The sequence below is a fragment of the Mobula hypostoma genome, chromosome 24, assembly GCF_963921235.1.
Source record: "Mobula hypostoma chromosome 24, sMobHyp1.1, whole genome shotgun sequence".
NCBI classification, from domain to species: Eukaryota; Metazoa; Chordata; class Chondrichthyes; order Myliobatiformes; family Myliobatidae; genus Mobula; species Mobula hypostoma.
Window position 1 is genome coordinate 36770166 of NC_086120.1, and position 25362 is coordinate 36795527.

The 25362-nt window shown below is 41.7% G+C and overlaps 1 protein-coding gene across 3 annotated transcripts in view; it reads right to left on the minus strand.

Moving 5' to 3' along the window:
• The window catches only part of LOC134337365 (transducin-like enhancer protein 1), a 197838-nt gene that overhangs the window by 166921 nt on the left and 5555 nt on the right, over positions 1–25362 (minus strand). For 2 of the 3 annotated variants that reach the window (XM_063032304.1, XM_063032303.1), the window contains exons 2-3: positions 15887–15999; positions 6062–6125 (exon numbers count right to left, since the gene is read on the minus strand). In XM_063032304.1, the coding sequence (XP_062888374.1) occupies positions 6062–6125; positions 15887–15999 (177 nt within the window). Of the gene's footprint in view, positions 1–6061; positions 6126–15886; positions 16000–25362 lie in introns of those variants that run through there. The other variant, XM_063032305.1, reaches the window with a different exon arrangement.

A 25362-nucleotide genomic window follows, 5' to 3' on the forward strand; every position in this document is an offset into this window, starting at 1 on the left:
TTCAAATCCCTATGCACATCAGTTATCCTACAAGGGATCCAATCACCTTGAACAGTGGGTTTCTAAGGAACCTGTTACAACAGCCTCCAAAATCTCCAAATTGGTCACCAGAGAAAATTAAAACTCTGCTATAAATCAGCTCTAGCACTAACTACTGTGAATGTATTTTATTTTTGGCACTGTTGAACAACTTACAAATCAGGTTTTAATAAAAGTACAACATGCTGTTCTTTGATGCGTCTCTGCACACCTCTATTTACAAGTCTGGCAGAAGGCCAAACATCAACGTCCTAAGAATACTTGCCTTTTAAAGCCATTGAGCTCAAGATTCAGGATCCCCTCCTTTAGCAAATACTTAACCGGCTTTTATTTGCCCATCCATCATTATTCAATCCATTGGAACAGCAAAGCTGCCAAAAACTCAAGAGATTGACACGGTTGCATCCTTCAGTTATACTCTATCCAAAGCAAACAGCAGCATGCTCAAAAAGTTAGCATAGCTCCCCTTTAAACTTCCAAAAATAGCTGGCTCTTGACCAATGATATATTTTCCAAATAAGGGAAAAAAGTGCTTAGAACTTAAGGATGCAAAAGAAAACTTAGGAATTGCTTTAATAGAAGGAGAAATCTACCCACATGTTCTTCTTTCTTTTTCTAAGTCCAAAGAATACTGGGGTGGGGTGGGGGAAGAAAGAAGAGAGAAGAGAAGATCTCACCGAAATCTCTCAAATACTGGAAGGCATAGAGTGGATGTGGAAAGGATGTTCCCTATAAGGGGATGTCTAGGGCCAGCAGGCACAGCCTCAGAATACAAAGGCGTCCCTTTGTAACAGAGTGGTGAATCTGTGGAATTTACTGCTCAGATGACTGGGGAGACCAAGTCATTGGGTGTATTTAAAGCAGAAGTTGATAGGTTCTTGATTAGCAAGGACATCAAAGGTTATAGGAAGAAGGCAGAGGAGATTCAATGGGCTGAGTGACCCAATTCTGCTCCCATGTCTAATGGTCTTATCCAATTGTTGGCATTAATTCTGGCACCTTTATGTCAAGAGCTTGAAGCAAGAGATATTTTGTGCTTAGTGTCTTGTATAGGATCCAACTGTTCTCTCACCTTTAAGGTCCAATTATATTCAATTGGGCAAAAAAGAAAAATGGCAATTACACAGCATCATTTTCCACTGAAGCAAGCTTAGACGAGGCACATAATCAAAAGGACTTTAAAGCTCCAAGTTCAATTCCAGATGAATAAGCCAACATCCTATGAACACCGTCACTGCCAAGTACACATCTTCCTGACATGGGCATGCATTTATCTTTTTATTGGTACTAAATCCTGGAAATTATCCAAAAACCTCCTTAGCAGATGATAGCAGTGAAGGCCACGGCAGATGTTCTATGTAAATATACAAATTCAAGACCCAAATATCACTCCTCTTGGCTTTGATATTCAGAGATACTTGTGACATCAACAGTTTTGGGTGGTCAGCAGGTCAATGTGCACATCTTCAGCATTCAGTTTGAAAGGACTAGAATATAAAAGCAAGGATGTAATGTTGATAATTTATAAGGCATAGGCAAACCACATTTGCAGTATTGTGAGCAGTTTTTGGTCCCATATCTAACAAAGGATGTGCTGACATTGGAAAGAATCCAGAGGAAGTTTACAAGAACATATGAGGAGTATTTGAAGGCTCTGGGCCTTTACATGCTGGAGTTTAGATAAATAAGGGAGGATCTCATTGAGACCTACCAAATATTTAAAAGCTTGGATAAAGTGGATGCTCACAGGATGTTTACAATACTGGGAGAGTCTAGGACCAGAGGGCACAGCCTCAATAGATGAATATCCCTTTAGAACAGAAATAAGAGGAATTTCTTTAGCTATGGGATGGTAAATCTATGGAATTCATTGCCCCGCACAGCTCTGGAGGCCAAGTCTTGGGTACATTTAAAGCAGAAGTTGATAGGTTTTTGATTAGGAAGGGCAAAGGTTACACGAAGGCAGGAGAATGAGTTTGAGGGGGATAATAAATCTGCCATGCACTACTATCTACCATTACTTCTCTCTGGGTGGGCCTACCTTCCAGATCATAATCAGAATTCCATTGTCACCCATCCTGCAGCTCTTTTCTCACATCCTGACTCAATTTATTTTAAATATCATACATTGAAACTGCAGCTCAAAAGAATCTCACTTCAAGTAAATTTATAACTAGTGATCAAAAATTTTATGCCCAGTTTTAAAGCCACTGCAGCATCTCAGCAATCTCACCATCCAATAACTATTCTATCAATGGTATTTCATGATATTATACCCACAGTCAACCTCACACTCATTATCTTGCACATTTTGCCCTTACAAGAAATTCTGTCATACTAAAAATTCAAGTGAATAGCAAGTCAGTGGGGATAACTGCACTCAACTTCACTTGCCCCATCACAGAACTGTTCCCACAACATATGGACTCACTTTCAAGGATGCTTCATCTCATGTTCTCAATATTTGTTGATTGTTTATGAATATTTTTTTCTTTTATATTTGCACATTGGTTGTTTGTCCACCCTGTTGGGCAGTCTTTCATTGATTCTATTATGGTTCTTGGATTTACTGAATATGCCCGCAAGAAAAAAAAAATCAAACCTCAGGGTTTTATGTGGTGACATATGTACTTTGATAATATATTTATTTTGAACTTTGAAGACGAGATGTTCCATTTCTGTAGCAGCAATCACTGGTCACAAGAGCATGCAATTTAGGTATAGAAATAGCCAACACCTCAAGCCACTTGCAATATTTTGGAAGATCATGCCCAACCTGTTTATAATATCAACACTCCATCTAACAGTGATGATTTTTCATCTCAACCGTCAAGAATCCACTCACTTCCACCTTAATATTTAGAGCTGCTACTTTCACTGTCCTATTTGAAAGGCTCCTAATCTTCCTGAAGAAAATGGTCCAGTCTAAAAGAGAACAACATTTAAAATAGTGACCCCTGGTTCCAGATTCTCTCACAAGAAGAAACCTTTCCACATTCACCTAGCCAAAATTAATTAGGATCTTATATTTCAATTACCCTCACTCTAAATCCCAGGGAATGCAAGCCTAATCTTTCCTTACAATTCAACCCACCCTTTCTAGGTATCAGTATAGTAAAATTTTGTCCAAACTGATGCAACATATCAGCCTCATTTCTTAAATAAAGGAACTAATATGGTACAGTGCATTTAAGATAGGATGGCACCAAACCCAATGCAACTAAAGTACAACCAACCAGGTAGTCAGAAAACAGTAAAGGACAACTTGGGAAGGTGTCTTTTTTCCACTTGGGTTTGGGCAAAAAAGGTATTCAAATGAACCTGCTCCATCTTAAATGGCTCAATTCATCAACAATAGGACGGTGCTGCCAGACAAAGTCTAATTAAACAAACAATCCAAACAAATAGAACAGGAATATCCAAATATTTTGTTTTCTGCCAATTAGCTACTACACTCTGAAAACACCCATGAAAGTTTATATGTTACTACTAATATGCCTGGATTTCAACCTGCCAACACCAACTGATGCCGATGTTCCAATTGAATATTTGGATACCAATTAAGTTATAACATTAAGAACAGACCTTTCCAAACACTTGGGCAGATAAAATTCAAACAGCAACCTAGCTTGTAGGAAATTTACAAGAACAGAGCTGCTGTAGCTTTACAGCCAAGACTCACATGGCGTTTACAAGCTAAGACCAGAGGTAGAAGGTGATAATCTCACTAGATTGGTACGAGTGAAACAAAGTTCATGGCAGAATTTCTGGTCAATCCAAAGCTGAATATATTACAGGGACACATGCAAAATGCTGGAGGAACTCAGGTCAAGCAACATCTATGGAGGGGGATAAACAGCTGATGCTTTGGGACCTCCATCTGGATTGTGTTTAAAATAGTCATCTCGTTCATCAAGCCTAACTGCAACTCTAACAAAACCAAGGTGGTACATTAGTGAAGAGCTTGAGAAAATTTGGTATATTACCAAAGACTCTTGCAAATTTCTATAATGTACAGTGGAGTGTATTCTGACTGATTGCATGACAGCCTGGTGTACAGACACCAATGCACAGGAACTCAAAAGGCTACAGAAGGTTTGGACTCAGTCAGCTCCACCACAAGCACAACCCTCCCTATCACGGAGAACATTTTCGAAAGGCAGCTCCTTCAGAATCGGGCACTAAACACTTTCATCATCGAGAAGATGGTGCAAAACCCTGAAGACCCTCACTCGATGATTCAAAAACAGCTCCCCCCCCCCACCACATCTCTGAACAATCCATGAACACCATCTCATTATTTTCAGAATAATATGCCAGTTTAACATCACTGGCATATACATGAAATTTGTTGTTATGCAGCAGTATATTGCAATACACAATTCTAAAACTAAATTACAGTAAATATATCTATACATTAAAAAAGTTAATTTAGTGCAAAAAGAAATAAAAGTAGTGAGGTAGTGTTCATGGGTTCATGTCCATTCATAAACTTAATGGCAGAGGGGAAGAAGCTGTTCCTGATATTGAGTGTGTGCCTTCAGGTTCCTGTAACTCCTTCCTGATGGTAGCAAGATGTCCTGGGTAATGGGGGTTATTGCACTATTTTTTGGGGGGGAATTATAGTAATTTTAATGTCTTTGCACTGAACTGCTGCTGCAAAATGACAAATTTCACACAATTCAGTGGTAATAAATCAGACTAGGAAATGCCTGTAATGCAAGGTCTCCAACCTTTTTTTAATGCCATGGACCACTACCATTATCCGAGGGGCCCTGTGGACACCAGGGTGGGAACCCCTGTAATAAATGTGTTCATACAGAAATAGCCCCAATCTAGAAAACATCTAGTCAGATCTGAAGATGAATCCTAGATTTCTGGAAACTGCTTGTAGAATACTTTTAAAAAATTTATTGCTTCACCCCTACAGAAGGGCTGAACAACAGAAATAACTTTGCTCTGCCGCATAATAAAAGGTGTAAATGAGAAAAGGAAAGAGCCTTACAGAGGAAGGAGTAATATCAAAAAAGCTCACTCACTATACTCCCATTACTGACAATGCACTTGTACTTTTGGTTATAATACCTCATTCTTACAATAACAGGCAGTGAAACGTTTATCTTCAAATCACAAAACTATTGGTGCACAGAAAAATGTTCAACAAACTTGCTTAGCATTCTTCAGCCATTATCCACAACAGTAATCTCCATGCTTGATCAAGACTGTTTGAAATATCATGCTAACTAATTAATATTCCTTGGAGAAAGGGAGGGGAAAATATCACCCATCACCAGAATTCAGTTTAGATATGCTTTAAACTGACATTGACTATCACCTACTTTCAGTCCCACCTCCCCTCCTCTGCCATCTTCCATCTGCCTCTCATCTCCTCCCCATCTGCTTCCATCTACCACCTACCAGAATCTGTACAGCCCTATCCCACCTCTGGTACAGACTGGTTCTCTTTTGTGTCGTCCCCCCCACCCCCTTAGTCATAATGCAGGCTCTTTACCCAAAATCACCAACTTGCACCTTTTGCTTGACCTGCTGAGTTCTTCCAGCATTGCACTTTCATCCTAGATTGCAGCATCTGCATGTCATCATCATCTTGGCTCATTCGCATTCATCACACGCATAATTTTAGTTTTCTGAGACAATGGGACAGTTTTCTTAACACTTAGTACAAGAAAAATTTGAGCACGATTGGCATTTCTTTATTGGCCGACGATTAATCTGTGGAAATAGTTCTGCAATAATATTTAGAATAACAATATTATTCTAACAATATGGACAAGCTCAAGCAATGCTGCTGCCAGCAACTAGAGGACTGAATAGCAGGAATCAACATAAGCAAACATGACTATTACAGCAAGGTTATTATACTGATAACCTTATTACTTTTAATCAGATGAACACATAGTTAGTTTTTAAAATTGTATTTTGCCCTACTATGGGGTGTTATGAAGTGACCATAAACACATTACTGCTTTAAGCAACTGGAAGAAGGTTGTCACATACTTACCATTACATAATGCCGTTGCATCTCTGTCTTTTCACTGGCCAACTTTTCACATTCCAGCTTGAGGCTTGCAAACAAGGAAAGCAACGTCAGAACACATTTCAAATGGTTTTTCCACCCAGACACAATTGGTAATCGCTCCCATTCACCTCCCCACCAAGGTACGTCACATCTGGCATTCAGGAGTGCTGCCCATGGCACAGTTGGTAACATTCACCCCTCAGGATCGGAAGGCAATGCAACTCTAAGGACTCGAGCTCAAAAAAAAATTCAGTGCTCAGATTTCAATGCAGTACTGAAGGAGGATTGCATTGCTGAAGTTGACACCATTCTGGAGCTCCACAGACCATTTTAAACAGTCCTCAGAGCCCTCGCAAATATGTATTCTTTGTAGGAGTTTGCAGTAAACAACTGGTCATAATATCACGCAGCATGAAGACAGTCCTTCAGTCCGAGTCCACACTTGCACATCAAACACCTATTTAACCAAGTCCATTTGATTTTCCACAAGTTCCCATCAACCATTTCCTCCCTCACCCACAGACTACCAATTACTGACGTGCCAGAGGCAATTTATAGTGGCCTATTAACCTGCAAACTGACACGCCCTCGTGATGTGGGAGGAAACCGGAGCAGTGGGTGGAAACCCCATGTGATCACAAGGGAAAATATGCAGACTCCATACAGACAGCCCGAGGTCAGGATCAAACGCAGGTCACACATATCCACCACCTGCTTAAATGTCATAAACTTCCCACAGCCTTGAGCACCCGCTGAAGGCAGAGGCCCCACAAGGGGAGGGGAGACAGGAGACAAAAGTAGAACACATTGTGCCAAACTAATCCATTCTGTTACGCAATGCTATCCCTCCATTCTCTGCACTGTCAAGTGGTTGTACAAGATCCTCAAATGTCTTTATCATTTTTGCCTCCACTATCACACCTGGCAGCACATTCCAGGCACCCACCACTTGGTGTACAGAAAAATCTTGCCCCACACGTCTTTGAACTTATTCCCTCTCACCTTAAACACATGTGTTCCAGTATTAGAGATTCAGGCAGTGGGGCGGTGGGTGAAGACGAGAAAGAAGAGGTACTGGCTGCCTCCTACATATGCTGCATACAATCTTACAAACCTTTGTCAGGTCTCACTTCAGCCTTCTCTACTTCAGAGAAAACAATCCAAGTTTCTCCGATCTCTCCTTATAGCATATGCCCAATGAAGCAGTGGAGGCTTCCTGAGTAAATATAATTAAGGATGGATAGATTTTTGCATAGTAGGGGAATTAAGGGTTATTGGGGGGGGGGGGGGGGGAGAAGGCAGATGGGTGGAGACGAGTCCATGGACAGATCAGCCAGGATCTTATTGAATGATGGAACAGGCTCAATGGGCCAGATGGTCTACTCCTACTTCCTATGTTCTTATGCCCACTAATCCAGGCAGCATTCTGGTAAATCTCTTCTGCACACTTTCCAAAGCCTCCACACCCTTCCTATAACAGGATGACCAGAACTGAATGCAGTATCCTGGATGTGGCTGAACTAGAGCTTCATAAAACTGCAGCATAACTCCCTAACTCTTAAACTCCGTGCCTCGACTACGAAAAGGCAAGCATGCCACACACATTCTTTCAAACCATGCAGCGACATTCAAGGAGCTACAGGAGGAGGACTGAGAGTGGAATTAGGTTTCTAAGAGAGATACTGAGCAAGAGCACAAGTCATATGCGTACGTGCACATACACACAATCAAAGAATCTGTTTGAAGGACCATTTACACCAGTGTCTGGAAAGAGTTGTTTTCTTCACCCCAGAGTCTATGGCTTCCCAAGTCAGGTTCCTAGGGACTTTCATTCAGATAGTACTCTAATATTAAAATAGAATCCCAAAAGGAAATTATCCTCAACACTTCAAGTTCCAAAATGTTAAACAATTGACCACATTAAGCCCAATCAATGGTTAACTAGGTCACTGAGACACTATGGGTTACCAGGGAAAGGCTGAGGATCCCATCACTGATGGACCTTGAAAAGGCAGCAAACCATTGTGTTTGAGTCTTGACAGTAAGTTTAAGAAACTCTATTCTAGAATACTAAAAAAGTTCTAATTGCCTAGAAGAGGTTCTTGAACTTTGTTTAGTGATTACTCAATAACTAGGCTTTTCTCATGCCTTCTACTCACCAAAGTCTCCCAATATCCAATCTTATTTATTTTCTCCTTTCTCACGCAGGACAGCAAACGGCCGAAAGGGCCTGTTCCTGTGTTGTACTGTTCCGAATAGCATAATTCTAATCAATAAGCCTTCAGACTTCGCCTTCAATACCGCACTTGAATCCTCGATTTCCTCACTTGCAGACCCTAGATCGTACGGATTGGCAACAACATCACCTGCATGATCTCCCATCAGCAGAGGTGCACCATCGGGTGTGTGCTTAGCCCCAGGCTCTACGCGTTTTACACCTACGACTGTCTGGCTAAGCACAGGTGCAATTCCACATTTGTTTGCTGATGACACCACTGTTACAGGCTGCAAAGGTGGTGATGAATCAGCAGGTGGAAGGGCTGAGTGGTGCCACAACATAAACCTCTTACTCAATGTCAGCAAGACCAAGGGTCTGATTATAGACCAGGAGGAGGAAAATGGAAGTCCATGAGCCAGTCCCTTTTGGAGGATCAGAAGTGGAGAGTAACTTTAAATTCCTCAGTGCTATCATTTCGGAGGATCTGTCCTAGGCCCAGCATGCAAGCGCAATTATGAAAAAAGCACAGCAGTGCCTCTGCTTCTTAGGAGTTTGTGAAGATACGGCATGGCATCCAAAACTTTGACAAACTTCTTTACTGTAGATGTGTGGTGGAGAGTATATAGATGGCTGCATCACAGCCTGGTACGGAAACACCAATGCCTTTGAACCAAAAATTCTACAAAAAGCAGAGGATACAGCCCAGTCCATCACAGGTAAAGCCTTCCACACCATAGAGCACATCTACATGGAGCACTGTCACAGGACAGCAGCATCCATCATCAGGGACCCACACCACCCAGGACATGCTCTCTTCTCATTGCTGCCTTCAGGAACATGGTTCAGGAGCCTCAGGGCTTACACCATTGGGTTCAGAACCCTCAACCATCAGGCGCCTAAACCAGAGGGAATAATTTCACTCATCACTCGCCCCATCACTGAACTGTTCCTACAACTTAAGGACTCACTTTGAAGGACTCTATCTTATGTTCTTGATATTTATTTATTATTTATTCATTATTATTTCTACCTTTTTGTATTTGCAGTTTGTCAGCTTTTGTACATTACTTGTCCACTCTACTGGCGCAGTCTTTCACTGATTTTATTACAGTTATTGGATTTATTGAGTATGCCTGCAAACCATGAATAGGGTGAAGTATGTACTTTAACATTAAATTTATTTTGAACTTTGAAATCTGCTATGTCATATGGTCTTAACTTGTTTCTTTAAGGCTTTCAGTTTGCTAAAATGCTCAATTTCTGTTGATGAATGAAATCAAAGCTACTACCATATTTTTAACTAGAGGAGACAGGATTTAAGGAAGCTGGCAAAAGGAGGGCATTTTACGCCAGACAAAGTGCAGCATTTTACAAATTAGAAACAGTTTCTATCACAATTTTCTAAACCACAAACTGGAAGTATGCTCAAGGGGTAGTGGGGAGAAGAGCAAAACCTGCAGGAGCCAGAACGAAGGAACAAGGCTGTTTGACTAATTGGACTGCTTTTGTGCTCAAAGATCCAGCACGAGCTAATGGGACCAAATGACATCTCTGCTGCCAAGATTTTAAGGAATTCAATACCATAAATACAAGCTTGAAGCCATCTAATCATAACCAAAATTCATCTCATCTTCCTTGCATTTTTATGAAAATGTACTCTACATCCTCCACTAAATTAAAAAATATTAATTAAATACTGCTTATTGGTTTACTCTAACACAGGAGAAGCTAACAATGGTTTAATGCACAAAGTTACTCAAGAATTGAGGACACAAAAGGGTGGCTAATTCTGTGCTCTTCAGTCCTTTGTCTCGATCAGAGTACGCTTCGTGCCAGTGACTTCAACTGATGCCACGTGGTCTGCTCCCCTTCCTACTTGTCCCAGCTTTCAGGGCTAAAAAGGTTAATGAGGCTTCTTAGAAAGCTATTAAGTTTGGGCTGTTCAATAGAGAAAAAAAATGGCAGGAGCAGGTTGAATGAATACACTGCAAACAGCAGCTTCCTATTAAAATTAAATCTTTTAATATCAGAATCTTGTTTTTTTTTTATAAAAAAAATTCAGGATTACTCAAGAAAGCAGCATGCAGCTTTCCTTCCATCTATCAGTAAATATGTATAGACAGAATTCAAAAAAAAGTGGGTTTAGTTCTTCACCTGTGCCAAATTATTTTTGATCTAGATGTTAAGAGGTGTCAAGGGAAGTATTAAGAGCATGTTTACATATATAAAAGAGACCAGAGAACAAGACCGATTTCCAGCATTTTTGCTTTTCCAAGTGCAAAGAAGCTTAAAATCAAAATGAGGGGATTTTAAACAAATTGATGTGCAATTTAACACCTTTGATATTGTGAGAAGAGTATTCAATGACTCACGCAGAGAGAGAGGAGAGTGAATTAACAGATATTGGCAATAACAGATACCTCTGTGCATAAACCCACAATGTCATGGCCCAGAGCTAAATAACAACTGCAGAAAGAAAACAAAATGCAATTTTCCTTCCCTAAATGGAGCTTGCGTCATTTAAGGGGGAAAAAAAAGGGAATAGACAAGAGTGGGAGTTAGCGGCCATTTTTATGCCACACAACTCAAGGACCAAATGTCATCTGCAAGACTTGACACTCCAGAATGGCGAAGCAACCCCTATTTCTTGTGACACTGTTTAATGCATTCAGGTTTTTAAGGTGTCACTTGTGTGTTCGAATTTTGAAGGCTGAACAGCTTGTAAAGCAGCAAGCCCGTGGAGTGTTTAACCAAATGGTTTACACGTGACCCGTGGATGCACAATGTACAACAACAAAAGCAAAGGAGAAGGTAGGCATCAATCCCAAGGGACGGTGAAGGGCACAGAGGTGAAAAGCCAGCAGCAGCAGGCTGGCAAAACACACCAGGACAAAAATTATTTGCTATTAGGACAAAAGTCATGGAAAACACTCAGTGTCAGATAAAGCCTGGCCAAAACCAAATAAAGTGAATGTTAAACACAAATTCTGCAGATGCTGGAAATCCAGAGTAACATACACGAAATACTGGAGGAACTCAGCAGGTCATGCAGCATCGATGGAGAGGATGTTTTGGGCAGAGGCCCAGAGTCAATGTTTTAGCTTCTGTATTAGTCAGCTGACAAAAAAAGGTTTCTCTCTCTCCAGAGATGCCAAGTAATCCCATAATCTTCTGCAGAATTTTAGATCTATGGTTTTTTGCCTCTGTCCTTTGGTGTTCATTAAAAAAAATAAATCACTTGTGCATCATTTTACAAAGACGACGAATCATTGCTAAATTATAGGGCAAGGGCTCGGATGCTTGAAATAGATCTCTGGTAGATACATGCTTCAGTATGCGATGTATCCATTAAGTCCAAAATGTTCAGCCAGCATCCTTTGAAAAGTGTTCTGCATCCAACTCCCCCTCCTCAACAACACCCAGCCAAAAATAAATCTACTTGTAATAAAATGGATGTTCTACTGTCGCTTGCTGGTTAGACTATCAAATCTCAGCTTCATAAAAATCATAAACTCCCATGGGTACATTCCATGTTTAAGGCATGGAATTCATTTGATTTTTTATCTGCTAGGTAATAGGAGAATAAGGGGAAAATTTACTTAATTTACTCAAGGCAGCAGTCAAGTATCAATAACATCAGATTTCATGCTCTGGTTTCAAATATAGCTATTATTATTTGACTACTTATTACCAAGGAACGGTTAGGGGCAGGGCTAGCAATGGGAGTGGGGGTATTAACCAAGATCAGAGAGAGATTGAATGAGCCTGTGAGGGAACAGTCTGGTATGAAAAGACCAATGCCCAGGAAAGTGATGGATACAGCCTAGTCCATCAAGTCCCAGTGAATCAAACCTGGACCCATCCTCTTCGCAGAGGTGATGACTAAAGGACAAGGCCACTTCTTTCTCTGGTTTTGACATGGCTGCCAAACCCTAGGAATATTAATTGGAACACCACTTACTTTCGTTAATCTCTGTGCAACCTACCCCCAGCCAAAGGTGGGAGTTTTGACAGAGTTGGGGCTCAGGTAACTAGTCACCTGGCCTGAAAACCCACTTCAGCTGCGCACTATTTCCCACCCTAACAGGGGATAAAGCAAGAAAATGCCCCACCAGTAACAGCATCTGCAATTAAAATGTCCCCACTCTTACTCATCACCTGTAGTCCATTGAATATTGTTTGACGGTCAAAAACTTACCCAACTACATTTACAGAGGTAGGACACTTTCTTTCACCAAGGTACAAAATGTAGTTTTAGAATACTGACCTCCAAGGTCACTGCGCAAGTAACTTTCTACTCAAACTCAACTACAGCAACCCTCACGTAGACTGCAGATGTAACCACAAATGATAGCTACATCCATCAGGAAAACCTCCAAGCGTCACTAGGTACTGGTCTGGCAGTGAACCCTGGACAAGTTCACTGTAATATCCCAATCAGTAAAGCAGTATGTATAGATGACGATGCATCTCAAAAAGACTAGAAAACCATCTTTGCCAAATCACAAAGTTTAACTTCAGAAAACTTTAGAATTATTTTTTAAATCAACCAGTTTTACATTAGAATAAAAATGGGAGGGCAAACAGCAGCCACCTGGAGTATTCAGGGCCTGCAGCCAGGAATTCTGAAGTGGTATTCTTGGTATCCTGAGTGGTTCAGGTCTAGAATAACAGGCCTACAAGTGTGGCTGAGACAAATATCTACAGCCTGGCTTCTGTTACAAATTTCCATTCCACGCTTTGAGCAGTGAACACTGTCAGTTTGAATCAAAATGCACCCTTCTATCAGAAATCACTTTGCTACTGTCAAACATCTGTTGAGTGAATAACAGCTGGGTGCTGTAGATCATCAAGTCTTCTGGCAGAGAAAAATCATACCATTACCAATGGCAGACGAGTTGTTTGGCCTCCTTTGAAACTAAGAATGGAGACAGCTGGACAAAGAGGGAAAAAAATCCTCAACAAAAGATTCAAAATAAATTTCAAAAATCAGTCATAAAAATCAAACTTTTGATGTTGAAGCATATTCATGGCTTGATTGCTTTTCTGAAAAGTCAGGAAAATAGAATCAGTCTTACGACAGCTGCAGAGTCCCAATTCAAGAGAACCTTTAGGACCACAAGGGTGGTAGAAATTCATTCAGTGAAGTCTGTAAATATGCCTCCAGCACTGGACTCATTTCTTGTAGATCATTTTCAGTCGTACAGAGCTACAAAACAGAAACAGGCCCTTTAGGCCATCTAGACCATGCTATACTGTTATTCTGCATAATCCTAGCAACCCAGGATATAACCCTACACACCCCTCCCATGTACTGATCCAAACTCCTCTTATGAACTATCCTTGCAAAATCATGTGTCTATTCAAAAGCCTCTTGAACACCAGAGTTGTATCAGCTTCCATCTCCACCCCAGGCACCCACCACTCCATCTGCAAAAAAAAACTTGTTCCGCACATCTCCTTTAAAACTCTTCTTCCCCCCCCACCCAAATACATGCCCTCTTGTACTTGAGGATCTCTAATGTTACAAGCTGCATCCCCAAAAGTTTATTTCACCACTTCAGAAACAAAATGAAATACAAACTCAGCCTCCCACCATTTAAATTTCTGCACAAGATGCTTCCAAATATTTATGGAAACCCATTTGCTGCAAACCTCACTGCCAAAAATAATCAGGAAAATGACCAGGAGATCTATAACTGAATTCCACTAAATGGGTAGCCTCCAACTTGATGTCATGAACATCTATTTCTCTGATTTCCAGTAATATCTCCCTTCCATTCCCCATTCTGGCACCTTTCACATCTGCCTATCATTTCCCTCTGGTGTTATCCCAACCCCATTCCTTTTCTTCCACTCTCCCCTCAGATTCCTCCTTTTTTTTAAAAAAAAAAGCCCTTTACCTTTTCCACCCATCACCTCCCAACTTCTCACTTCAAACCTTCCCCTACCCATAGCTTCACCCATCACCTTTTAGTTTGGACCCCTTCCCTTCCTCCCAGTCCTGATGAAGGGTCTCAGCCCGAAATGTCGACTCTGTAATCCTTTCCATAGATGCTGCCTGACTTGCTGAGTTTCTCCAGCATTTTGTGCATGCGTATTACTCTGGGTTTTCCTTCATTCAGATCCCGACTGGCTTGTTGTACATTTGCAACATCATCACCCTTTATTAAAATCACAGAGAAACTAGATTCAAGGTAACAGTAGCACAAGACCATTTGCTATTCCACACAGCCTCTTTCATTACATGGACTGTTTCAAGTCCCAGGCCGCTAATATAATATTTTAAGTTGTTAACACTCGCCTTCCAGTTGACGCTAAATGTAAGTGCTTTAATTGAGTGTGATGTACAAAATGTTTACTGCATGGCAAATTAATGCACATCAAGCCATTAAATTATAATACACCTACCTAGAGGTCCTCTAATTATATGCTAATGATTCTGATCAGGTTGACGTCACTGGTTTTATTATGTGCATAGTAATAACAAGCAGCTGCAGAAACACTTCCTTAAAGAAAGTGTTTAAACGAGCGAAATCCATTAGTCAAACCCAGATTATCAGAAGGTACGTCAAAAGTTGCACAATTACAGCTAAAGCTGCTCAGATGAAGTGCAGTGAACTGCAGCCACAAGTTAAACCTCTTCACATGTTCACAAAGCAAAGCCAAGGATCATTTGCCCAAAGACTGCCTTTAGGGGAAGATCATGGAGCGCTGTTAAATTGTATATATTAATAAAAAAAAGAATCATTATCCAGCACAAGTTTGCCAAGATCCACACTTCGTTCCTCATCAATCCTCCAAGAGATGCAGGAAAGATAAAGATACTCCAAACCCCACAGACACTCCCACAGTGGAGCAGCAGTGAAGTGGTTAATTGACCATTGATCCAGAAACACCAATGCAAATCCCACCTTGGTAGCTTGGAAATTTTAATTCAATTAAGTCAAAGGAACTTGCAATTAAAGTTAGTTCAGTAACAGTCACCTCGAAAGTGGTGGATTGTTGTAAAAGTCTATCTGGTTCACCCTTGGACTTCAGAGAAGGAAATGAAATGCTGGTCTTCATTCAGTAGCAGCCCCACCAATATTTCCGACGCAGGGGCAATTAAGGAGGGACAACAAGAACCAACATAATAAAAAAAACCCTTTGAATGATATACACAACTGCGTCACAAGTGCTGTGTACATTCCAATAATGCTAGAACACTGAGCTTTTAAGTGAAAAGTGTCTTTTACATGTGTGGATTAATGATAATCTGGAATAGGAAAGGTCAGCTTTGAGATTTCAATTTCAAAAAAAAACTGGGAGTAAGCATCCAAAGTCAGGAACATGAAAATTGACCTTTTCTCAAAGCCACACAAACAAGGGAGCTGGAAGGGGGAGACTGAGGGGGAAAACAGCATCTTCTTCATATTTTGAATCATCAAAACATTCTTTTATTCAACAAATAAAATTATTTCTAGGCCATGGCATGAGAAAACAGTGCCCCCTTGTGCCAAATAGTTGTACAACAGCTTTGAGACAATGCTTGTAACACAGGTAGATGGGTTGAGTGTATTTAGCCCAAGTGCACCAGCCATTCTTACCTGTGGTACTGTGCCTGTAGAAACTGGAATTCCTCTTTAATCCGATCCAAAGTTTCTGGGAAGGTAAATTTCAAAGTTTGGGATGAGGCAGCTGGGGTGGCGGATGGCGGTACCTAGAGAGAATGAGATTTAGAATAATGTAATCACACTCCAGAGATCACAATCTCAAGTCTGCAGTCAATTAATAAAGATGCTGAATCATTATATGACAACGTTGAATCTTATAAGGCAGCACAAAATTCGAACATCTCCAAAGATCTATCCTGTGCCCACAGATTGATGCAAAATTGAAGGTGGTACGCCGAAGTTACATTTCATTAGGAGTTTGACAGGATTTTTTAATGTCACCAGAGACTCTAGCAAATTTCTAGAGATGTACAGTGAACAGCATTCCGACTGGCTGCATCAACATCTGGTATAGAGACGCCAATGCACAGGATTGGAAAAAGCTGCAGAGAATTGTGAACTCAGTCAGCTCCATCACAGACACTAGCCTCTCCACCATCGAGGCCATCTTCAATAGACAAAGCCTCAAGAAGGCTGCATCCAAGTTTAAGGACCCTCACCATCCCCTCTTCTCACTGGTACCATCGGGGAAGCAGGCAGGACAGGAGCCTGAAGATACACACTCAACTTTTTAGAAACAGTTCCTTTCCTTCTACTGTCAGATTTTTGAATGAACCATAAACACTACCTCACTTTTTGCACTGTTTTTTAATGCATCATTATAAACTACAATCTTATTTATCACACTTTGCTGCTGCAAAACAAATTTCACAACATCCATCAGTGATACCCGATTCCACTTCTATAATTTCCCTCTTACAGATGCAGATACATGGGAGAGAGTGCAGAGAAGATTTAAAAGGCTGAGAAGAGTTATGCAAAAGCTAGGCACATCTTCAGCAAAGGTTCAGGGATGACCAAACAGGAAGTCGGTAAAATAAGATACAGAATAAGTCAGGAGACCAAATAAACATTTTATTCAAGAAATTCAATAGGTTAGGAATTGCTCTAAACTCCTCAAAGTATGGTGAAGATGTAGAACCAGCTACTAGACCAGTTGGAGCAATGCAACAAGATTTCTGGGAATTTGTGTTTTTAAAAAATAAAAGCTATGTATTGATCAATTACAGGACGATTATTTTTATTATCCAGTCCCCAGTGGATTGCACCAAGTTGCTCCCCATTTTGAGATGTGAACTGATCCTGGACCATTGCTTCTGGCCAAGGCATTTGAGCAGAAATGAGCCACAGACTAGTGATCAATTTAGCTTTATTTGGCACATGTACGGCATATCGAGACATAGTGAAAGGAGTAGGTATGAGTCAATGAGCAACAGGGCCCAAGGATTGTGTAGGAAGCAGCCCTCAAGAGTCACATTTCCTGCGCCAACACTGCATGCCCGCAACTCAGTAATTCTAACTGTACATCTTTGGAATGAGAGAGAAAACTAGAGCACCCAGAGGAAACCCACATGGTCACAGGGGGAAGGTACTAACCCCTTACAGGTTTGCATTGGATACTGAACACCAATTGATGATCGCTAGCACCGTGAAGCAACTGTGCCAACTGCTATGCTACCTTTGCAAATACAGTGTTGGCATTTATTTCAAGGGGAATGGAATATAAAAGGAGATAATGCTGAGCCTTCACAAGACAAGTCAGGCCACACTAGGAGTATTGTTAACAGTTCCGGGCTCCATTACTCAGAAAGTAGGTGTTGTCATTGGAGAGAGTCCAAAGGAGGTTCATGAGGATGAAGGGGTAACATATGAGGAACATCTGGCAGCTTTGGGTCTATACTTGCTGAAATTTAGAAGAATGCGGGGGTGGGGGGGGATCTCATTGAAACCTATCGAACACTGAAAGGACTAGATAGGGTGGATGTGGACAGGTTGTTTCCAATGGTGGGGGTATCCAGAACTACAGGGTGCAGCCTCAGAATCGAGGAGCAACCCTTTACAGCAGAGATAAGGAGGATTTTTTTTTTTTTTAAAGCCAGAGAGTAGTAAATCGATAGAATGTTCTGCCACAGACTGCAGTGGAGGCAAAGTCTGTGCATATATTTGGGGCGGAAGTTGATTGTTTCCCTGATCGGTCAGGGGATCAAAGGAAATGGCGAGAAGGCAGGTGTATGGGGTCGAGTGGGATCCGGGATCAGCCACGATGGAATGATGGAGCAGACTCGACAGGTTGAATGGTCTAATTCTGCTCCTATGTTTTGTGGTCTTTTCAGAGGGCAAAAAAAATCAACCAATTTCCATGAACCTGAAAACACATTGGCCTAGACCGAGTAAAAAAAAAAAGCACATTTTCATTGTCACCACTGAAAAGGCTATTATATTCCAAATTTATTAAGAGTAAATGATTTTTAATATAAATATCGGCATTGGGTGCAAATTCATTAGGTGAATCTAGTCAATCCCACCTACTATCAGTTACAGGATCAGACCCTAGAAGTTCAAACTCAAAGTACATTTAATTCATTACACTATATACAATCTCGAGATTAGTCTCTTCATGGGAGCCACAAAGAAACCCAAAAGAACCTATTTAGAAAAAGACCAAACACCCAATGAGCAGGGAAAGCAAAACAAATCAAACAACTGAAATTAATGAAAGTGGGTGCAGAGCCACAAAGCCAGTCATCACTGCAGTTAACTGGCAGATGGTGAATCAGCGTTAAAAAAAGTTTTGTTAATTGAAATTTAGTCGCACTCATTGGGAAAAGTGCAGGAATAAAGATACCCAAGTGTTTCTTGATACCACCCACGGCCAAGTTGTTTGTCAATGCTCATAAAAGGCACTTGGGCAAAATAGCAGAGCGACAGCATTAAACTAAGATTTTAATTGTTCATTCAGTCACAGTAGAAACTGTCTTCACTGACTCGCTTCACGTATTATCCTCAAAGGGAGTTTCCATCCCTGCCCACTGAGAATTCACCAAATTAAAACAAGTACAGAAACTGCACCAACAGCAAGGCAATATAGTTTCATGTCACACTGATCATTTCTATAAACCCCAATGGCTAGCTTTTAAACCAATACTACATGCCAGGCTCTTCAACTGTTTTCATTCAAACTACACAGAAGCATAACCTCCACACCTTGCGGTTTACAATTGACATCCTTGCTGCACAGAAGCCCGACACGTTACAATAGCAAGTCTAACATGCCACTCACTTCCTTCAGGCTCCCCACCTCCTCTTTATTTCACGGTCCTCGACCAGAGGATCTCTTCTTCAGCCCTTTGCCTCTTCCACCTATCACCTCTCAGCTTCGCACATCATTTCCCCTCCCCCACTCACCCACCTTCTCCCTCACCTGGCTTCACCTATCACCTGTCCGTTTACACTCCTCCCTCACCCTTATTCTGGCTTCCTCTCCCTTCCTTTCCAGTCCTGAAGGGTCTCAGCCCAAAAAGTCGACAATTAATTTCCCTCCGTAGATGCTTCCAGACGTGCCCAGTTCCAGATGTGTGTGATGCTACAACAGTAAGACTCTTGTGATAGATTCACCTTTCATCATTGCCATTATCGGATACAGATTATGCAAGGCTTGGTGACGTCAACAGCAAGGTCCTGCACGTCACAAACAAACCCTCTGTCACCACCTAACAGTTATTTTTGGGGATGCAAACCCCAACTCATTACAATGGGATTGACCAGATTCTCCTAATGATCTGGGATGAATTTGCACTCCAATATACATACAAGGACCCACCTGGTGGCGTAGTGGCATCAGTGCCGGACTTCAGGACAAAAGGTCTAGAGTTCGAATCCAGCCAGCTCCCCTGCACACTTTCCATCCGTGCTGGGTTACAAGCTGGTGATCTCTTTAGAAACTCACCCAGCAGAAGGCAATGGCAAACCACTGCTGTAACTTGCCTCGTATGCAGTTCCCCACCACGTCAAAGAGGCATGGAGGGAAATCGTCCGAAAAAAAGATACAAGGGATTTAAATTCATTTACTCTTAAAAGTTTGGAACACAGTTTAAGAATTCTTTTCTGTTATGGTGACAATAGAAATGTGCTTTCCTTATTCAGTATGGGCCAATGCATGACTTCAGGTTCATGGAATTTGGTTGATGATTTATTGGCCTCTGTAAAGGCCTCGTCTGTAATCATTCCTGTTTAATAAATTGGGGGCCAGAACCAATCCTTTCTGATGGAAGATTATCAGCTTGGATAATCTGCTCTTTGGTCTGTCCACACTAGTCTTCCAGATCAAGGAGTTATGTATAACCAAATGCTACAAGCTGACACATTCCAAGCCGTAGGACTATATGTTGCAAGGAGTTATGCTTCCAGTGCAAGGAGTTGTGTAACCAATTGCTACAGGCTGACGCATTCCAAATTGTAGGCCTATATTTATTTACTGAGATAGTGAGCCGGCGGCCTTGCTGGTTCTTAGAACTGCACCACCCAGCAATGCCTTGATTTAATCCTAGCCTAATCACAAGACAATTTACAATGACCACTTCACCTACCAACCAGTAGGTCTTTGTACTATGGGAGGAAACTGCAGCACCCAGCGGAATCCCACACAGTCATGGGGAGAACGTACAAACTCTATACAAGCAGCAGTGAGAAGGGAACCTGGGTCACTGGTACAGTCTAGCATTGTGCTAGCCACTATGCTACTGTGCCACCGTATTAGTTTCAGGGAGTTATGCGTAACCAATTGCTACAGGCTGACAAAGTCCAAGCTGTATGTTGATACATTACAAGGAGTTATGCATGATCAAATACTACAGGCCGACACATTCTAAGCAGTAGGACTAAGATGAGGCACAAAGTCTCTGCGAATCAAGACCAGGATACAGGAGCCTCAGTATCACGTGGCTGGAGAGGCCTCGCCCTGTGTAATCCAAACCCCTGGTGTTAAACTGAAAAAGGATGGCATGGTGACACAGCAGTTAGTGTAACACTATTTCAATATCAGCGACTGGGGTTCAATTTCCTCCCCCCCCCCCACTGTTAGTAAGTTGTACAGTCTCCTCTTTTCCTCCAAGTGCTTCAGTTTCCACCCACAATCCAAAGACTTTGGTCACATGGACGTAATTGGTCACAAGGGCCTGCTGCTGTGCTGTATCTCTTAACACAGCGTGGTAACATAGCAGTCAGCACGCTTTACAGTACCAGCAACCCAGGTTCAATTCCCACCGCTGCCGGTAAGGAGTTTGTATTGTCTCCCCGTGGGTTTCCTCCGGGTGCTCCAGTTTCCTCCCACAATCCAAGCACGTACTGGTTGGTAGATTAATTGGTTATTGTAAATTGTCCCGTGTCTAGGCTAGGGTAAATTCAGGGGACTGCTGGCCAGTGTAACTTGAAGGGCTGGAAGGGCCTATTCCACAACGTATCTCTATATACAAATAAAATAAAACTCCTCAGCAGGTAATGTGATGCTGATAGACAATCCAAGTTTAAACCCAGTCGAGACAAAGGCAACATCAGACCTCCTCCCCCCTACCCCGCCCCCCCCAAAAATATCAAACTGCTTGATCAAAGCACAGCGAAGCTCCTTGATGCTGGGGTTTTAACCTCATTTCCAGATTAAGAACTCTGATTAGTCACATATGGAGGGAGTCTATCAAACCCACAGCTTTGTACTCTTCCTCACCCCACCCAATTACTGCTTATACAGAACAAACTCTTTCTGATTAAGATAATTCTCCCAGGTTTCCTCCATTTGAACACCTACTGGCAGGGGAAACAAAGGCGTGGGTGGTGGCATACAATGGCCTGGAGCCCTAACATTAATCACACGTCTTCAGGATTATGCTAAAATGGCAAACCCAAGACTTGGCTCATTTTCTAAGGCTGGACTTGAATCTGTGACCTGCTCTCAGAGGCAAACCATCGACAGATTACTCAACTTCACAAATTTGACACTTGTAAAAAAAAATTAAAAATAATGTAGACTTGACTTACATCGAGACCTGCAAACAAGTTCAAATCCCACTACTGTAACTGGGGACTTTAAATACAAGTAATTAAATTTAAAGTGCAACATCAGTAATGATGACGGCTTGTGAAAAATCCATCTAGATCGCTGCGTGGAAAGGAAATCAGAAAGTCTGGTCTATACCCATGAGCAAGGCTTTATTTCCCTCAAAATGATTTTCCTGCCTTCTCCCCTTAACCTTTGCCACCCTTACTAATCAAGAAACTATCAACCTCCGCTTTAAATATACTCAATGACTTGGCCTCCACAGCTACCCGTCGCAATGAATTCCACGGATTCACCACCCTCTGGCTAAAGATTAGAACTTGAGATCTTACGCTTAGAGTAAAAGGGGAAATATTTAAGGGGTGTCAGAGCATGAATTCCTTCACTCAGAGGATGGTCTGACTGTGGAACAAGCCTCAGCAAAGTGGTAGATGAGTGATAAATTATAACATTTGAGAAGGGTTTGGATAGGTACATGGAAGGGAGAGGAGTGGAGGGTTACCGTTCAGGTAGACAGGACAAGGCAGAGGTCAAGGCTAGCACTGATTAGGTGAGCCAACAGGCCTGTTTCTGTGGTGTAGGACTGAGTCTAAGGCTTACCGTAAACTACCCTCTGCATGCTGGTCAATTCCAAGGGCAAATGAAATATATAGCAAGTACGAGTTCTTGTGTCCCAAGAAGGAACCAAAAAAAAAGATAACCTAAACCAGTGAAAAAAAAAGCTGTTCTATTAGTTATACCTGAAACATGACAAATGATCTGAGTAGGTATTTATGAAAGTCACTCATCGCTTACTACTAAATGAAACTCTGCTGTAAAATAACTGCAAATCTAACCTACTGAGTTTCAGATCACTGGCTCCGCTGTTTTGGTTTCAGAGAATTAAATCTATTCAGCACTCATTACAAAGAATTGCAGCGGCTGGTGAACATCTTGCAAATAAGAGCACAAGAAATTCTGCAGATGCTGGAAATGCAAAGCAACACAAAATGCAGGAGGATCTCAGCAGGTCAGGCAACATCTGTGGAAATGAATAAACAGTTGACATTCCTCCTCCTCTAGCCCTTTACCTTTTCTACCCATCACCTTTCCACTTCATTTTCCACCCCCCCCAAACACCTAGCTTCACCCATCACCTTCTACCTTGTACTACCCCACCCCCAACCTTCTTATTTTGACCTCTTCCCTGTCTTACCAGTCTTAAATAAGGGTCTCAGGGTCTCGGCACAAAACATTGATTGTTTATTCATTTCCATAGATGCTGCCTGACCCGCTGAATTCCTCCAGCATTTTGTGCGTGCTGATCTTGCAAATGAGGCCTATTGCATTTGTCAACCGTTTCACGAGTTAACCCAGTATTAAATTAGTGCTGGTGCTGCTTTTGTATGCTCCAGTATTTCTATTAACACATTATGGATTGGCTGGTAAACTGCATCCTACCAAGGTACACTGTAGGCGTGTCCTGTGACACCCAAGAGTTATGCAGAACAGAAACCGACTGCAAGCCAACTCATCCACACCCACCAAGTTGTCTACCTGAGCACGTCCCACTTGTTTGGGCAAAATGCTTATAAACATTTTTTTTGTACCTGTAATAAGCAGCATGACGTTAAAGACTTCTAGTTTCACCCTGGATCTCCGTTCACTGAACTGGTATCAACAATAGACACTGTGGGCACCAGAAGAGAGGGACATTTTAAAAACGACCTTGGTCTCTACCTTTCGAAAGTTTCCAACAGCCCTGGCTGAAATGCACAGATAGAGGAAACAGAGCGGTAACAATGTCACATGCTGTTGTGCCCAACCAAAACCAGAGACTCCTAATTAATCCAACCACACTTCACATTTGACCATATCCCTCCCTTTTCTGCATCTTCACCTGCCTATTCAAAATTTGTCTTCTTTGTCAGTTTTTATGTACAGTACTGTACAAAAGTCCTTTAAGACTTTTGCACAGACTGTAGTGATGTTATGCATTGCACCGTACTGCTGCCACATAAAAAGAATTTCATGACATATGTGAGAGATGAGAAACACGATTCTGATGCGTGTCTCCATCGTGAAATGAGTGGGAAGGGGGCAGGGAGAGTGGATTCATGGTTGGGAAACACAGGAAGGGAGCAAGAAGCACTAGAAATATATTCCGTAAAGATCAATAAGCCAATTGTTTGGAATCAAATAACCCTGCTGGTGCTCAGGGCTGGATATGCCTGCACCTGTGCCAACCCCCCGTTCCTGGAACTCCTTCCCTGCCACCTACCCCACACCCCTCCCGTGGTGCTCCTCCCTCACCATCCTTTGCTCCTGCCAGATTTACAAACACACACCCGAGACTTTTTACACAATGGTGTACAAGTTTCACCAGCACCCAACAGTCCCAAGACCGGTTGCGAAAGGAAGACAGGGCACAGGGTTAGCAAACCCCCACCCATCAAAAACCCAGTGCTACAGAAACACCAGCATAAGCTCCAAAGACTTCATCTTAGGGAGAGGAAGGAGCTTTGAAGATGGGCTGCACCTGCAGCAACTTGAAAGACCGGCTCGGAATAAAGGACTCTGGTGAGCTGCTATCTGCCTCAGTAGGAGTGATGGGTTTAAGTTTTGTTTAAATGTATAATTGTTTCATAAATTCTATTGTACTTCATTTCCCTGAAGTAAGAAAATGAATCTTAAGGTGGTATTTGGCAAAACATACATACTGTGATAATATACTTTGACTATCCAAGAGTCTCCGAAACACTCCTATGCCATCTGCCTCTACCACCAGCCTTGGCAGTGCATTCCAGCTATCATCCTCAGTAAAGAAGCTAACAATATAGCAGGGGAAGGTGGGGTGTATTTGGAAAGAAAAGTATAACAGATCAAAAGGGAAAAGGGTTTAAAACGTAAAGGATTAGTGAGTTTAAAGTTTTGTGAGAGTGACAAGGGAACACCTCTTCAGCAGCTGGAGGACATAAGAACTTGGGGAACATTCTGGCAGGAAATCAAACCTCCTTTGAGCTCAGAAGAGGTCAGCTCCATTGAAAGCCCGAAGCTTTATCAAACCCAAAATGGAAAGCTGTAAAAGTGTGGGCGAAATTACACAAATAGAATCAGTGAAGTAACAGAGGTCCGGGAGTACAGCCGATTCAAACCGGTGGTATCAAACAAAATTCTTCAAGCCAGTTTGGGGAAACAAAGCAAAAGGAACAGTGGCAAAATGGATAAAAAAGTCACCTCATGATTAATTCAATCACTCAAATAAAACCGCAAGATTAAAAACAGAAACTTATCAAACTTTGTTTCGCTTTGAATACATGCAAATTCACACATTTCATGCAAATACATTCAATCCACCCAGATGGTTTCGTTTACATAACAACATTTCCAGAGTTGGCATCCATTCACGCTGGCATTTTCCTTCCTGTACAAGCAACATATGCACAAAATGCATGAAGACCTCATTGGGCAAATACATCTATTAAGAAATTGCCCGTGACAAAATGCAACATGTAAACATTTTTGCTTCCCCACCCAGCAA